Source organism: Achroia grisella, unplaced genomic scaffold (assembly GCF_030625045.1).
Source record: "Achroia grisella isolate CSIRO2021 unplaced genomic scaffold, CSIRO_AGI_Agris_v1 utg669, whole genome shotgun sequence".
Classification (NCBI taxonomy): Eukaryota; Metazoa; Arthropoda; class Insecta; order Lepidoptera; family Pyralidae; genus Achroia; species Achroia grisella.
Genome location: NW_026712988.1, coordinates 436731 through 452948, shown reverse-complemented (window position 1 = coordinate 452948; position 16218 = coordinate 436731). Strand labels below are relative to the sequence as shown.

The 16218-nt window shown below is 32.3% G+C and overlaps 1 protein-coding gene across 1 annotated transcript; it reads left to right on the top strand.

Moving 5' to 3' along the window:
* The first annotated feature begins 2677 nt into the window (after positions 1 to 2677).
* LOC131849974 (uncharacterized) lies at positions 2678 to 15319 on the top strand. The gene is made up of 4 exons (XM_059200113.1): positions 2678 to 2803; positions 11041 to 11159; positions 13850 to 13960; positions 14993 to 15319. The coding sequence occupies exons 2-4, from the start codon at positions 11060 to 11062 to the stop codon at positions 15127 to 15129; spliced, it is 348 nt and encodes a 115-aa protein (XP_059056096.1). The 5' UTR covers positions 2678 to 2803; positions 11041 to 11059; the 3' UTR covers positions 15130 to 15319.
* Positions 15320 to 16218: the final 899 nt, after the last annotated feature.

Here is a 16218-nt window from a genome sequence, read left to right as displayed (position 1 = left end):
ACGCTGATAATAATAATAATAATAACAGACCAGACATAATACTACACGATAAAGTAAATAAAAAAACCTACCTCATAGATATTGCAGTTCCTAATACCCACAATCTCCAGAAGACAATTGCTGAAAAAATAAACAAATATGCAGAGCTAAAGGAAGAAGTAACAAGAATTTGGAAACAGGAAAACGTTTATATAATACCCATAGTCCTCTCATCTACAGGTATCATACCCAAACACCTACATCATAGCCTGAAACAATTAGATATACAAAAAACACTTTACATCACCCTTCAAAAAGCTGCCATCTTAAATACTTGTCGTACAGTCCGAAAATTTCTAGAAATCGATGAAAATGATATAACACCAGTCACACCAGGCACACAATAAGTAACCCCACACACACACATACATACACGCACACACACACACACACACTCTGCACTTACTTGGTTTCGGCCCGTAAGTGTGGAGAAAACCAGCAATAGCTGAGAAAAAATAAATAATAATAATAATCTTTATTTGTCTCAAACAGAAACTTTTTACACAATACAACTATTCCCCATAGAATAATATAATTTAAAACTAATGAATGAGACAAAACGGTCTATAACTCAGTGAGGGCAGTGAGTCCACCCTCTCTGCTATTCTGTTATAGCCTTTATCAGTAAAATACAATGTGAGATCAACGACGACGATAACATATTAAGTTTTAAACTACGACTAACAAAGTAAACATAAAAATTGACAATAACAAACTTAAATATATATAATATAAACATTATTCAGGATTAGTTACAACATTAAATAATATATCTAAGAATTATTCAGGGTTATTTTATCATATATACCATCAGACGCAGACTTGCGTGTACACACATATGTATATCGACACAACTTAGTAAATTACAATACTACGAAACGAGGGATTGTTGGCGAGGCACCAGTGGAGGATGACAAGATGAACATAAGTTCAGGTCAGCTGGCCCATCGTGACAAATTCACCAGGAATTTATCGTGGTATTCAGGGGAAACGGGTGGAGTTCCACCTGACATGGTACATCAATGGGGATGTATTTATGTGTTCTTATAAACTCAATACAAGCACTTTTGAATAGTCATATTTTTGATTCTACTACTCATTCGGAACGCAGAATCATCACATGAAGACTGACCAAACTACCCAATAAAAAAAACAATACCCTTCAGTCCTTTTTGTAATATTAGTAAGATCAATTCCATTATTCTTTAACAATATTTGAAGACTCGCTGTTCTGGTGGTTTAGCACAATTTACGTCCGATGGTCGCGGGTTCGATTCCTCGCACAGCACAAAAATTTGTATTCCTCAGTATGATTGTATCGGTCTGGGTGTTTTCTATGTATAATATAGTATTACGAAAAAAAGTATTTGTATCAGTTATGTAGTAACTCCAGGGGTAACGAGCGGCTACTGCCGTACTCCTACCATCTAAAACCCCAAGGTGCACCTCTACTGCTTTTCTTCTTCCGCAGCTATCTACTACCAGCTACTACTACACAAGCTTTAGCTAGCTTACTTTGAGTCTAGATGGCGCTGTGTGAATAATCCTGAGATTATTATTATTATTATTTATAACTATTTCATCTCCAGTTTTCCTGTTATTTTTTATTGTTAAGAATGCGGCAAATACTTAATAAAACGGATCTGTACTGCCGCGCCGGTTTAACATATAAGGTAAAACTGTGCGTTTATTAGCATATGTTAATATAATGTACAAACTTTGTATCTGTCTGTCACATGACCTAAATAAGAGTCACTTCGATTACAGTTATATCGGTAAAAATCGGCCGTGCAGTAAAGTAAGTAGGTAGTAAGTACAGTAAAGGTTCCCACACACCGTCATTTAGTACCAAGAGCTCGTGTTATGGGTACTCGACTGATATAAATACGTAAATACTTTTTTATATAGAAAATATCCATACCGTAACAAACAGTCATTCACATATAGAAGATAAATATTTCCACAAGGAATCAAAGCTGCGACCATCGGGAGCAAGACGTGCTAAACCGCTAGACCATAGATGCCGTATAATTCTAGATTTTTTAAATGTAAATATAAATACATAGATAATTTTTTTTTGTATATTTAAATAATAATATCTCAGAACAATTCACACAGCGCCATCTAGCTCCAAGCTAAGCAAAGCTTATGCTATCGGTACTAGATAACTGATATAAATATTTAATATTTTTTTTATGAATAATATTTGCACCGTGCGAGGAATCGAACCCGCGACCAACGGAAGCAAAGCGATGTTGTACTTAATTTTTTTGTATGTATGATTTAGCATTGAAAAATACATACAACTTAAAATTTTCACCCTTCTATCACCAACCCCTATTTTTTAATAGCGATGTTAATTTCTATGTATGTATTATACATATAAACCTTCCTCTTGAATCACTCTATCTATTAAACATAACCGCTTCAAAATCGGTTGCGTAGTTTAAAAGATAGATAGGTACGGACAGACAGCGACAGCGACTTTGTTTTATACTATGTAATGTTGAGCAAACTCGCAGCTTTTCAAATTGGAACTTTCTGAATACTATTATTATGGATTATTATGTAACAAAGGATGAATCGTGCGTGAATTTTTAGGAATTGCCCGCATACAAGTCACTCTGCGACCGTGGGCCCCGTTAGACCGGTTCTTGTAAAGCTTAAGCTCCCGACACAAATAACTATAAGGAAAATGTGATGAGAATTGTTTAGTACTTTGTTAAAGTTGATACATATTGGCAGTCACCTCACAGGATAACAGGTAAGTCGATATTTTTATTACTGGCGTTATAGATAGACTAGCTGCACCCGCGACTTCGTCCGCGTGGAGTTTAACTTTATTTTTTCTAAAAAAACGTAGCCTAAGTTAGTCCTTATTACATCAGCTACTTGCCAATAAAAGTGCCGTCAAAATCGCCATTTCAGAGTTTAGCCCGGCACAAACAGACAGACCGACAAAAATTGTAAAAAATGATATATTGGTGTATGTACCGTATTTATATTCATATGCATGTAGTAAAAAACAGTTATTTTAATATTACAAATAGACACTCCAATTTTATTTATATGTAAGGATTAACTTCATTTTTCTAAAATAAAAGTAGCCTAAATTACTTCTTATCACATCAACCAGCTGTCAAAAAAAGTCCCGTCAAAATCGGTCCAGCCATTTCAAAGATTAGCCGGATCAAACAGACAGACAGACAAAAATTGTAAAAAATGTTATATTGGTGTATGTACCGTATTTATATTCATATGCATGTAGTAAAAAACGATTATTTCAATATTACAAGCAGACACTCCAATTTTATTTATATGTATAGACTAGCTAAGCCTCACAACCTCATCTGCATCAGACTTACCTGACATTACATTTCGCACAATTTACATAAAATCTCTTTAATTTATAGCCTATGTGTTATTCTGATGTATACACTATATTACCATATTGTTTCATCAAAATCCGTTCAGTATTTTTTGCGTGAAAGAGTAACAAACATCCATCCATACTCACAAACTTTCGTGTTTATATTTAGTACGATATAAAATGCACAAATATAAAAAAAAAATCACAAAGTTGTCAATGGGAGCTGTTTCAGCCGTTGCTGACATAAGCACAACCTCAATGAGGTGCACCTATACAGCGCTGATTTTCAAACTGTCCCCATAATAAGTCATCATGAAAAACATTATAAATAAAATATTAAAATTTATTATGATTAATACAGCGCTGAATTTCAGGCAGCCCCCGTAAAAAGTCATCATAAAAAACATTATAAATAAAATATTAAAAATTATTATTATTAATAAAGCGCTGAATTTCAGGCAGCCCCCGTAAAAAGTCATCATAAAAAACATTATAAATAAAATATTAAAAATTATTATTATTAATAAAGCGCTGAATATCAGGCAGCCTCCTTAAAAAGTCATCATAAAAAACATTATAAATAAAATATTAAAAATTATTATTATTAATACAGCGCTGATTTTCAGGCAGCCCCCATAAAAAGTCATCATAAAAAACATTATAAATAAAATATTAAAATTTATTATGATTAATACAGCGCTGAATTTCAGGCAGCCCCCGTAAAAAGTCATCATAAAAAACATTATAAATAAAATATTAAAATTTATTATGATTAATACAGCGCTGAATTTCAGGCAGCCCCCGTAAAAAGTCATCATAAAAAACATTATAAATAAAATATTAAAATTTATTATGATTAATACAGCGCTGAATTTCAGGCAGCCCCCGTAAAAAGTCATCATAAAAAACATTATAAATAAAATATTAAAAATTATTATTATTAATAAAGCGCTGAATATCAGGCAGCCCCCGTAAAAAGTCATCATAAAAAACATTATAAATAAAATATTAAAAATCATTATTATTAATAAAGCGCTGATTTTCAGGCAGCCTCCGTAAAAAGTCATCATAAAAAACATTATAAATAAAATATTAAAAATTATTATTATTAATAAAGCGCTGATTTTCAGGCAGCCTCCGTAAAAAGTCATCATAAAAAACATTATAAATAAAATATTAAAAATTATTATTATTAATAAAGCGCTGAATTTCAGGCAGCCCCCGTAAAAAGTCATCATAAAAAACATTATAAATAAAATATTAAAAATTATTATTATTAATACAGCGCTGATTTTCAGGCAAACCCCGTAAAAACACATCATAAAAAACATTATAAATAAAACATTAAAAATTATTATTATTAATAAAGCGCTGAATTTCAGGCAGCCCCCGTAAAAAGTTCATAAAAAACATTATAAATAAAATATTAAAAATTATTATTATTAATAAAGCGCTGAATATCAGGCAGCCTCCTTAAAAAGTCATCATGAAAAACATTATAAATAAAATATTAAAAATTATTATTATTAATAAAGCGCTGAATATCAGGCAGCCTCCTTAAAAAGTCATCATGAAAAACATTATAAATAAAACATTAAAAATTATTATTATTAATAAAGCGCTGAATTTCAGGCAGCCCCCGTAAAAAGTCATCATAAAAAACATTATAAATAAAATATTAAAAATTATTATTATTAATAAAGCGCTGAATTTCAGGCAGCCCCCGTAAAAAGTCATCATAAAAAACATTATAAATAAAATATTAAAAATTATTATTATTAATACAGCGCTGATTTTCAAACTGTCCCCATAATAAGTCATCATGAAAAACATTATAAATAAAATATTAAAAATTATTATTATTAATAAAGCGCTGATTTTCAGGCAGCCCCCGTAAAAAGTCATCATAAAAAACATTATAAATAAAATATTAAAAATTATTATTATTAATAAAGCGCTGAATTTCAGGCAGCCCCCGTAAAAAGTCATCATAAAAAACATTATAAATAAAATATTAAAAATTATTATTATTAATAAAGCGCTGAATATCAGGCAGCCTCCTTAAAAAGTCATCATGAAAAACATTATAAATAAAATATTAAAAATTATTATTATTAATACAGCGCTGATTTTCAAACTGTCCCCATAATAAGTTATCATGAAAAACATTGTAAATAAAATATTAAAAATTATTATTATTAATACAGCGCTGATTTTCAGGCAGCCTCCTTAAAAAGTCATCATAAAAAACATTATAAATAAAATATTAAAAATTATTATTATTAATACAGCGCTGATTTTCAGGCAGCCCCCATAAAAAGTCATCATAAAAAACATTATATATAAGTTGATGAGAATGCCAATGCTAAAGTAAGGTCCATGACTGGTTGTAAATTCGTCACATCTTCTGTTTTGGATATAAAGAAAAAATAAATAAAATATCAAATGGAGCCGCATGACTTGTTAGCACTTATATGTATAATTCATTGTCAATTAATAAAAAAAATACAAATTTTTAATACCTATATCTTATATATAAAACTCTCGTGTCACAGTTTTCGTTCCCATACTCCTCCGAAACGGCTTGACCGATTCTCATGAAATTTTGTGAGCGTATTGAGTAGATCTGAAAATCGGCCAACATCTATTTTTCATCCCCCTAAATGTTAGGGGTAGTCCACCCCTATTTTTTTTTTTATTTTAGGGCAAAACAACGTTAGTTTATTTATATAAGCTTGAGTACAGCAGTGCTAAGTTAAGTCTTTGACAGGTTGGATATTTGCCGCGTACTCGGTTTTATTATAAGGAAAAGAATTAAAAAATCAAATGAAGCAACATGACCTGTTAGCACCTATATTATTCTTTGTCAATTATTTAAAAAGTGCACTTATTTTTTTATACTTAAGATTTATTTATTTATTTATTTAAAACTTTATTGACTTAATGTAATAATATAATATAATAATATATATTAAAATGGAATAATTATAGATTATTCCATTTTAATATACCCAAAATTTGCATGCCCGTAAATTGGGGAAATTAAACAGTTGCCAATAATATTATTACCTGGACATATTATAATATCTAACTGTATAATAAGCAAATAAATAAATTTCAAATTTCAATGCTATAGGCATTCTCTACCAGTCAACCTTGAGGAAGTGCAGAAATACTTGATGGTGGCTTAACATTAATTATATAAATAACATATATACAAATATTAGACTAAACTAAAACTAAACAAGAATAGAATACACACGAATATTATAACATATATATATACATATAAAAAGAGCAACACACAAGTTTCTTGCTCATTCTTCTTGTGATGAATCTGCATTCCGAATGAGGGGTAATCAAAATATGACTATTCAAAAGTGCTTGTAACGAGTTTATTTGAATAAAGATTATTTCTATTTCTATTTCTATTTCTACATGTACACAACATACATACAATACATAATATATATATATATACATTCAATATTATGAATACATTATTGTTCTATGACAATAAACTTAGAAGATGAGCAGGAACATTTTTTTTAAAGTATACTTATTGATTAAATTTTATACTTAAAAGTATTTTTATGTTTTTATTTTAATTATTTATTTTTATTTATTTTATGTATGGATAGAAATATAGCAGATTGCCATAGTCATGTGGTGACCACAAATTCAATATGAATATTTTATTTTATGTTTTATTATTCTTACTAATAATAGCGCAGTGGTGGCTGGCTCATCCGTCATACTCGTGAACGGGTGCTGCTTGTGTGGACTGGTCTGCTCTAATCACTATGACTTATTTTCTCTTATTAATTGTTTAACCAGTTGTTGTATATTGAATGTTTTTTATCTATTTGAGTTTTTAATAGAATTAGTGCTAATTGGTAGTTTGTATTCATACACTTCAACTTAAAAATGTAAAGTAATAATAAAATTATTTAAAACAGCAACACATAAGTTTCTTAATCGTTCTTCTTGTGATGAGACAGCATTCCGAATTAGATTAAAGAATAATGTTATGACTATTCAAAAGTGCTTCAATGTAAGTTTATTTGAATAAATGATTTCTATTCTATTCTATTCTATAAATGCGAAAGTAACTCTGTCTGTCTTACTCGCTTTCACGCCAAAACTACTGAACCGATTGAAATGACATTTGATACACCGATAGTTTACACCCTGAGAAAGGTCATAATCTATTTTTAATGCTAAAAATAGGATTGGATGGGTTTGAAAAGGAAGATTTTGAGTTTGTATGGTAGTCTCATCATTTTTAAAGCTAGAATCTTGAAACAAATTTTTTAGTTATTGTGGAATCACCTTCCAGCAATGGTATTTCCGAACCGATACGATATTGAAACCTTCGAGGAAAGAGTTATTCCTTTTTAAAAGGCCGACAACGTACTTGCAATTCCCCTGGTGTTGCGGGTGCTCATGGGCGGCGGTAATCACTTAATCAGGTGAGCCGCATGCTCGTTTGTCCCTTGTGTCATAAAAAAATAAAAAGGCTGTTGATTACGCATAAATAAATATGATATTCAAAATTTGTAAAAATCTTATCCTTAAGAGGGTAAAATAAAATAAGGAATGAAAGTTTGTATGGAAATTGTCATTTTTAAAGCTAGCACGATGAAACTTTTTTTGTTGGGGTTTTTGAGTTAAATTATTGAATATTTTTTTTTCTTTATTTGGTTAAGGTCAATCCCATCAAAAACATAAATGTGAAATGATAGCCGAGTTTAATATTATGATATATGCCTTGATTGTTGACTTCTACGACAAAAGAGGGGAGATCTAAATGGGTGCCAAGTTCAATGGTCTGTCCTGAAATGTATTTATAACAATATATAATATCATTTCTTCTTATAACTTTGGATAATATACTGTAGCCTAAGGTCTAACTTGGCTAGTTCTCATATACCAATTATTACTTTCGATGGCTAGTTACTACTAATAATAAAATAGGAACCGACAAGTAACATGTTTAGAACTTGCGAAGGCTACTTATATTTCGTATATGAAATTTTTTCCTTTATATTCACCTAATTACCTATCTGCATGCTAAATTTGAACTTCCTAAGTCATCTGGAAGTGAGTTTTCTGAGACATATAATTTTGATCTATAGTTGATCAGTGATAAAAATGACGATATCTGAATAACTGTTTGAGAAATGTTTATGAAATTTGGAACACATATTTATCTCGCAAGTATCAATATCTGAACCAAATTTGACAGGTTTATGTGAAAGATTTTTTGAGTTATGCGGGGGTCAAAAATGGCTCCAAATGGTTCGTTAAATATACACACGGTGCTGCTCGCCAGTTCTCTTAGTTGAAACTCGGCTTTGACACGCTACCGCCTAGATATAACACGTAAGACGAAGTTAGTTTTCTATATATGTTAGTGTTAAAACTTATACTTATATATCGCACATACAGCTGTGACGCGCTCGTCATCCTACAGCGGCTGCGCGCCGTGCAATATTGTTTATCTGTGGCGCATTACGTTTGCGCGGGAAAACTTAGACAACAAAATGGCTTCTTCTGCAGACATGCAGAACAGACATTTTATACTGTATTTCGTCGTACATATATTCTGTAATTTATAGCCATCGTCGATTAAATAGAAAAATGACATTTTTCAAAACTAGAAGCTAGAATTGCCTCCTTTTATATAAGTCAATTAAATTAACCACACCGTCTTTCACCACCACACTCACTTAATCATTATCTAAACACTTTTAAAATTATATATAATACTTCTGTGTAAATTTAAAACATTAAAGGAAAAAATAATTTAAATAAATGTAACAACTTCAAAGGTTTGTCTTGTAAAAATGTACATGTTGAATACTGCCATCTTTCTGTTTAACCGATTTATGTCTGCAATTTACTTTTGTTATAATAAAATACCACGACCACACCACCAAATTTATCACGATGGTCTCCAGGGGGAACCGCGTGGAGGTCGACCTGGTACATTGCTAGCAATGCCCTATCACCACTAGCGTGATATATGCTGTGATATGATAAGGTGTCGCTCCTTAATATATTATTTATTGTAGTATGTAGGTAGTGAGTATACAGTTGTAATAATTGTACTATTTGAAATGAAATGAAATGATATTTATTCAGTAGAAAACTAAAACACATTAAACAAACAAAAAATAGAATAACAAATATATAATTACAAACAAATAACAGTACACAAATGAATTGTGTGCGTATATGTGTGCATGTGTATGTCTGTTGAAGCATCTACTGAATAGGTCCGTTCAGCATAATGCTGCAGCGGCTGGAGCGCTGCAATGCTGTTTTTCAGCACAAGACCTGGGGTGGTGTATTGCTGTGTTATAGATAGATAGATACATCGTTTATTTGTTTGTTACTAGTCACACATATAACATGTTCATAAAAAAATACATAATACAACATAAGATTTATAAAATTGTGTTATTATGTGTGATCTGTAGCAATACAAAAAGGTCGAAGCTCAGCGTAACATTGTTCAGGGAACATATTTTCAGCTTTAACCCATTTGATACGTTCAGCTTTAACCCATTTGTACACGATTTATGATATGATACAATACTTACTTTAATTACTATTTATAAAATTTTGTATTTATTCATATCATTGTAATTATGAAAATATGTATAATATAATATATATCCCTACAGTGAAAACTTCTATTAAAGACTTCCCCTGTATCAAATCGCATAAGATTTAAAATAAATCAAAATATGTACATTAAAAAAAAAACGGTGAAACAAATAAAAGGGGAAAAAAAAATGCGCTACAATATTTGTTAGAGTAGCATACTCGCATCTCAACGCGGAGTCGTAACTGTGGTGGTGGACTGTTTTACACTTAAGTTAAATTATATAAATAATGGAACGGTCTCAGGTGTTGACCGAAATATTACAAGTGTAAGCACACTATGTAATGATATATAAATTAAATAAAGAAATGTAGAATAGAATAGAATAGAATAGAAAATCATTTATTCAAATAAACTTACATTGAAGCACTTTTGAATAGTCATAACATTTTTTTTTTTTTAATCTATCGCTCATTCGGAATGCTGTCTCATCACAAGAAGAACAAGCAAGAAACTTGTGTGTTGCTCTTTTAAATAATTTATTCTTACTTACCATTTAAGTTTAAGTGTGTGAATACAAACCACCGATTAGCACTAATTCAATGAAATAATAAAATAGAAAAAACATTCAATATACAACAACTGGTTAAACAATTAATAAGAGAAAATAAGTCATAGTGATTATAGCAGACCAGTCCACACAAGCAGCACCCGTTCACGAGTATGACGGATGAGCCAGCCACCACTGCGCTCGACCATATTTTAGGGAGCCCAATGACCCGGCCCACGACGCCGCCACAAGTCTGGACATTTTAGTGAGCATGACTACTCAAAACACCAGACCACGTCATAGCTACTCACAAATGTTACCTAGGAAATATGGGCACTTGATCTACATTTTGACAGTGCCTTAAACATTGTTCGGCGTTGTGTTTTTTTTATGAGTGCTGTCACCGTAGAATACAGAATGTTTGTGACTTGATAAATTTGTTTTATATTCTTTTCTTTCCCATTTCAGTATTTTATTGGACACCGATATGGCGAAGGCATTGCAAATATTTGGGGCGATAGCAGCGCTGATAATAAAATTTATCCTCATAATGGCTATACGGCAATGGATAAAAACCTGCTGCTGCAGTAAGTATATTTTTTTAATTTAATTTTTCTTATATAATTGGAATATCAAACGGAAACTTACAAAACAGCCTATACAGGGTGTTTTGTAAGTTTCGAAATGACAAATAAAGAATCCACCTGATAACCACTAACAGCTATTAAATTACTAAATTTGGCGTGAAGATCAGGAGCAGGGGCGGATCTAGCTAAGGGCTTTTTGGGCTGCAGCCCAGGGCCCCGAGGATACAAAGGGTTATAATATAACAAATATAACAAACAGACACTCCAATTTTATTTATATGTATACATAACAATTCAGTACATCTTTTTATTTGAACCTGACCAACCTACACGTTCTAAGTTTAATAATTGGAGTTGTGCAAAATTTTGTTTGGCACCTCTGACATAATTTAACTTTTTTCTTTATTAAAATACTAGCTGTCCCGGCAAAGATTGTTTTGCCTTAAAATAAAAAAAAAAATTAGGGGTGGACTACCCTAACATTTAGGGGGATGAAAAATAGATGTTGGCCGATTCTCAGACCTACTCAATACGCTCACAAAATTTCATGAGAATCGGTCAAGCCGTTTCGGAGGAGTATGGGAACGAAAACTGTGACACGAGAATTTTATATAAAAGAAGTAAATTTACTAAAATAAAAGCAGCCAAAGTTACTCCTTCAATTGTACTACGATAATACACATTATCATGTATTTGACACATATGGGACACAGTTACCTAGATACATCAATATAATACTTGCATTTTGACGACCTCGGTGGTCTAGCGGTCTACCACACCGCTTTACGTCCGATGGTCGCGGGTTCGATTCCTCGCACGGCACAAACATTTGTATTCATGGGTATGATTGTTTGTATCGGTCTGGGTGTTTTCTATGTATATTATATATATATTTGTAAAAAAAAAATATCTATGTATTTATATCAGTTGTCTAGTACCCATAACACAAGCTTTAGCTATCTTAACTTGGGTCTAGATGACGCTGTGTGAATTGTCCTGAGATTATTATTATTTAATAATGTCTAGTAAGACAAATTCAATATTGTCTACAAAGCACTGCTGTGTCTAAACTGTGTCACCCCACCTTACATTTTCCTATTGTTATTTAGTATATAAGATCATTATTTCTATGTACATATTGTCAGTTTATTACCATCTGTAATATACATCGTCTTGACCAACAACATCGTATCATTTACCAGCAACAACACATGCATATATACTCTTTTGTTTAGTATTAACACAGATAGCATTATTATTACAGAGTATTAAAGTCTGTGGTCAAATTGAGAATAGATTAATATTGATTTATTTAATATTTGTGTATAGTCTTAAATAGAAATAGAAATAATCTTTATTCAAATAAACTCAATACAAGCACTTTTGAATGGTCATATTTTGATTCTACCACTCATTCGTAATACAGATTCATCACAAGAAGAATGAGAAAGAAACTTGTGTGTTGCTCTTTTGAATAGATGTTTTTTTATGTAAAAAACTAGCTACTTGGCCCGGCTTCGCCCGTGTGTACATGTATTATATATATAAACCTTCCTCTAGAATCATTCTATCTATTTAAAAAACCGAATCAAAGCAGACAGTGACAGCGATTTTGTTTTATACTGTGTAGTGAAGTGATGATTACAGTATAACAAGTAAGAGGCATGCGATAATCAACATAGAAACCGCTACGTACTTATTCTTACTGAAATTGGATAATATTGTCAGTGCTATGAATTTTAAGTTTTTCTACAAAAAACATTATTATCGTTAACGAATTCTTCAATTTTATATTAAGCTTTTTTGCAAAGGAACTGTTTTATTTGACATTTAAATTTCTTTTTTCTGGCAGATTTATAACAGACTCTGGTATTTTATTGTAAAACCTTACGCAATTGCCATAATACGAATTACTAACTTTAGCCAAACGACATTTAGATAAAACATTTAGGTAAATTCGAACTCTTCGATTGCTTCTTATTGAATGTTATATTATTTATGGTCGAATTTCGACCACTAGTATGAACAAAAACTAGATTTTCAGAACTAGACAGCTTCGCCCGCGTTAATTTATCCCCTTAGTGGTGGAATTTATCAAAATCCTTTCTTAGGGGATGCCTACGTCATAGTAGCTTTATGCATGCAAAGTCTCAGTCCGATCGGTTTAAAATTGACATAGTGTACATAGAATAGAATAGAATAGAAAATCATTTATTCAAATAAACTTAATTTAAGCACTTTGAATAGTTAACATTTTTTTAAATCTACCGCTTATTCAGAAAGCTGTCTCATCACAAGAAGAATAAGCAAGAAACTTGTGTGTTGCTCTTTTAAACAATCCTTGTAAGTTCATATTTTACAAGTCGAAACGTGTGAATACAAACTACCAACCAGCACTAATTTATTTAGGCTCAAATATAAAAACACAATAAGATTAAATCAGTCGTAATCATATTATAATAGATTTTTTTCAAAAACTTTCATCCCCTATATTATCCCTTAGGGGGTAGGATTAATCAAAATCCTTTCTTAGCGGATGCCTACGTCATAACATCTCCCTGCATGCCAAATTTCAGCCCGATCCGTCCAGTGGTTTGGGCTGTGCGTTGATAGATCAATATGTCAGTCAGTCACCTTTGAGTTATATATATTTAGATGTATAAATATATGTTGATTTGTTTTCGTTCCAGATGACAATAAAAGTGAGTGTACAGATGAGCAGAGAATCGAGCAAACAAACGGACAGACAAACGAAACGTACGTGTCGACGGACCAACCCACGGAGCTCTACACAAAAACATGTAAGTTATTATGTACAATCAAACTAGTCATAATTGTTTTCTTTTAGTTTCATAACTGTGCCACTAGATGGCGTTGATAAGTTTTATTAATTTTTCTACATCTCGATGTTAAGATTTCCGCGTGAGTTGATTTTAATTAAAAAAAAACAAACAATCCCTGGTTCAAATTAAAACTTACTTACTCGTAATTACGATGACCTGAAAACCGAGGTTCAAACCCCTGACGGGGTACCCTCAGACTAAAGTTGATGACTCAACACGCCCCCTCCGATCGATCCCCCGTCCAATTCAACGGGGATCGATGTTACGACAGCCTGAGCCGAGGTTCGAACCCTAGTGGTGCCCTCAGACTAAAGTCGTATCCGTCAGGCGGGAGTTGGCCTTCAGCCGCTCCATAAGTCCTTCCGCGGGTTTCGAGTGCCATCTGCAATCGCCCTCTATCGTCCGGTGAAGCTGTAAAAGCCAGCTAGAGCCAACAGCATTAGAGTAGTCCGAAAATTTAATAATAATGAAAAAATAGAACTACTGCTTTGGAAAAAAGTTTTGCTAGTTATAGTAGCCCCAAAATGCATATTGCCACAGAAAAGATCACATACTATTACTTAAAATCCCCGAGTTTGGTACTAGATGGAGTTTTACGAATTAGATTATCTACTGTTCAAAATCTACCCTGTACCATTGTAAGCACAGATTATTATATTAGAGTCCGTTAGTTTGTGTTCCCGCGGTTTCTGTTCCCCTCCCTTACCTACAGTACTGAACTGACCGTACAGCGGACATGACGCGCGCGCATTTGTTGTGAATTAAAATAAATTAGAACTGTGTTAAACCTACTGTGAAACCTATTGTGAAACTGGAAAGCTAGCGCAGATATCTTCGAGACCCTGAAGCCCAAGAAATCCGCAGAACCATACAGGTACGTGACAGACGTTTCCACACATATTTTTCCCTATATACATAGTATTTTCCCTAACATTTTGGTAGCAGAGAGTATTTTCCCTAACATTTAGGTTACTTTTGTTTTTTTTACAGCCACACCACCGCCCTCCTATAGAGAAACGGTCAAGACTGAACCCACTTTACCAATAGTGGCCAATCTACCCACAGATCCACCGAACCCTCAAGCCACTGACACAAAGTCAATAAAATTGGACATTATCAGTAGCTGAATGGATATTGCAGTTAGTATAGCAATAAATGTATTTATTTACCCTCATTTAAAAGAAGGTAATACCTATTTCGAATGGGAATATCATATTTTGTGCACTCCCTTAATCTTATTACCACAGTACTGATAAAAATTATTATATTATTAAAATAAACAATAGATACAGAACTATTTCCTATAGGTACTATAGATGCAACATCACTATAATTCAATATATGTGTACAGTCACCGATGCTTCACAAGTACACTTTAAATACTTTAATCAAAGTCAGGACAATTAAAACACTTTACTTTTCGACTAAAGTGTAATGGGATCGTAATTACCACAATAATAAAATAAAAATATGTACAGTAATGTAAACAGATCAAAAACCTCTAACCAATAATAAATCTTACAGTGCGTCAGTAACTACAAAACGAAATAATATCGCGTTGTAGAAATTGAACAGCGCCATCTAGTGACGACTATGTAAACTAAATTTACAAAAGACGATTTTTTTGGATGATAATGGAATGGTGCACCCGTCTGCGCTAACGGTTTACGCTGGCGGGGCACCAGTGGAGGATGACAAGATGAGCATGAGGTCCCGTTAGTTAGCGCTTAGTGACAAGCTAACCAGGAATTTATCACGATGGTTTCCAGGGGGAACCGCGTGGAGGTCAACACAAAAGACGATTAAACATATGTATTGCTGTGGGTAAAGTTAAATAGTATTCCGACTATAAATTGAGATGTAAACTATCCTATCTTTCAAGTTGGATCAAATTGCACACAATGTGCAAATCAATTGGATTTGCAATCGGTTCAGTAGTAGAGTCCACCGCGGACAAACAACGTGACACGTAATTTTTATATATAAAGATATATGAAAAACACTTTATTGTTCCTCACACAGAAATATATAACAGTTACATAAATTAATATGTACATCAAATATAAAAAGAAAAACAACATAATTATAATATAGAGGTAACAATGGGCGGCCTTATCGCTAAATAGCGATTTCTTCCAGGCAACCTTAGGATGGAGAGGAGTGATTAGACTGTCTGGTCGAGGTATAAAGTTATTAATAAAGAAAATAAAGTTAAA

Bases quoted from the DNA above. Each gene is read 5' to 3' on its own strand.
- LOC131849974 (XM_059200113.1), top strand. From the start codon at position 11,060: ATGGCGAAGGCATTGCAAATATTTGGGGCGATAGCAGCGCTGATAATA. The intron at 11,160-13,849 runs GTAAGTATATTT...TTTTCGTTCCAG, and splicing joins GATAAAAACCTGCTGCTGCA to ATGACAATAAAAGTGAGTGT. The intron at 13,961-14,992 runs GTAAGTTATTAT...TTTTTTTTACAG, and splicing joins GGAGCTCTACACAAAAACAT to CCACACCACCGCCCTCCTAT.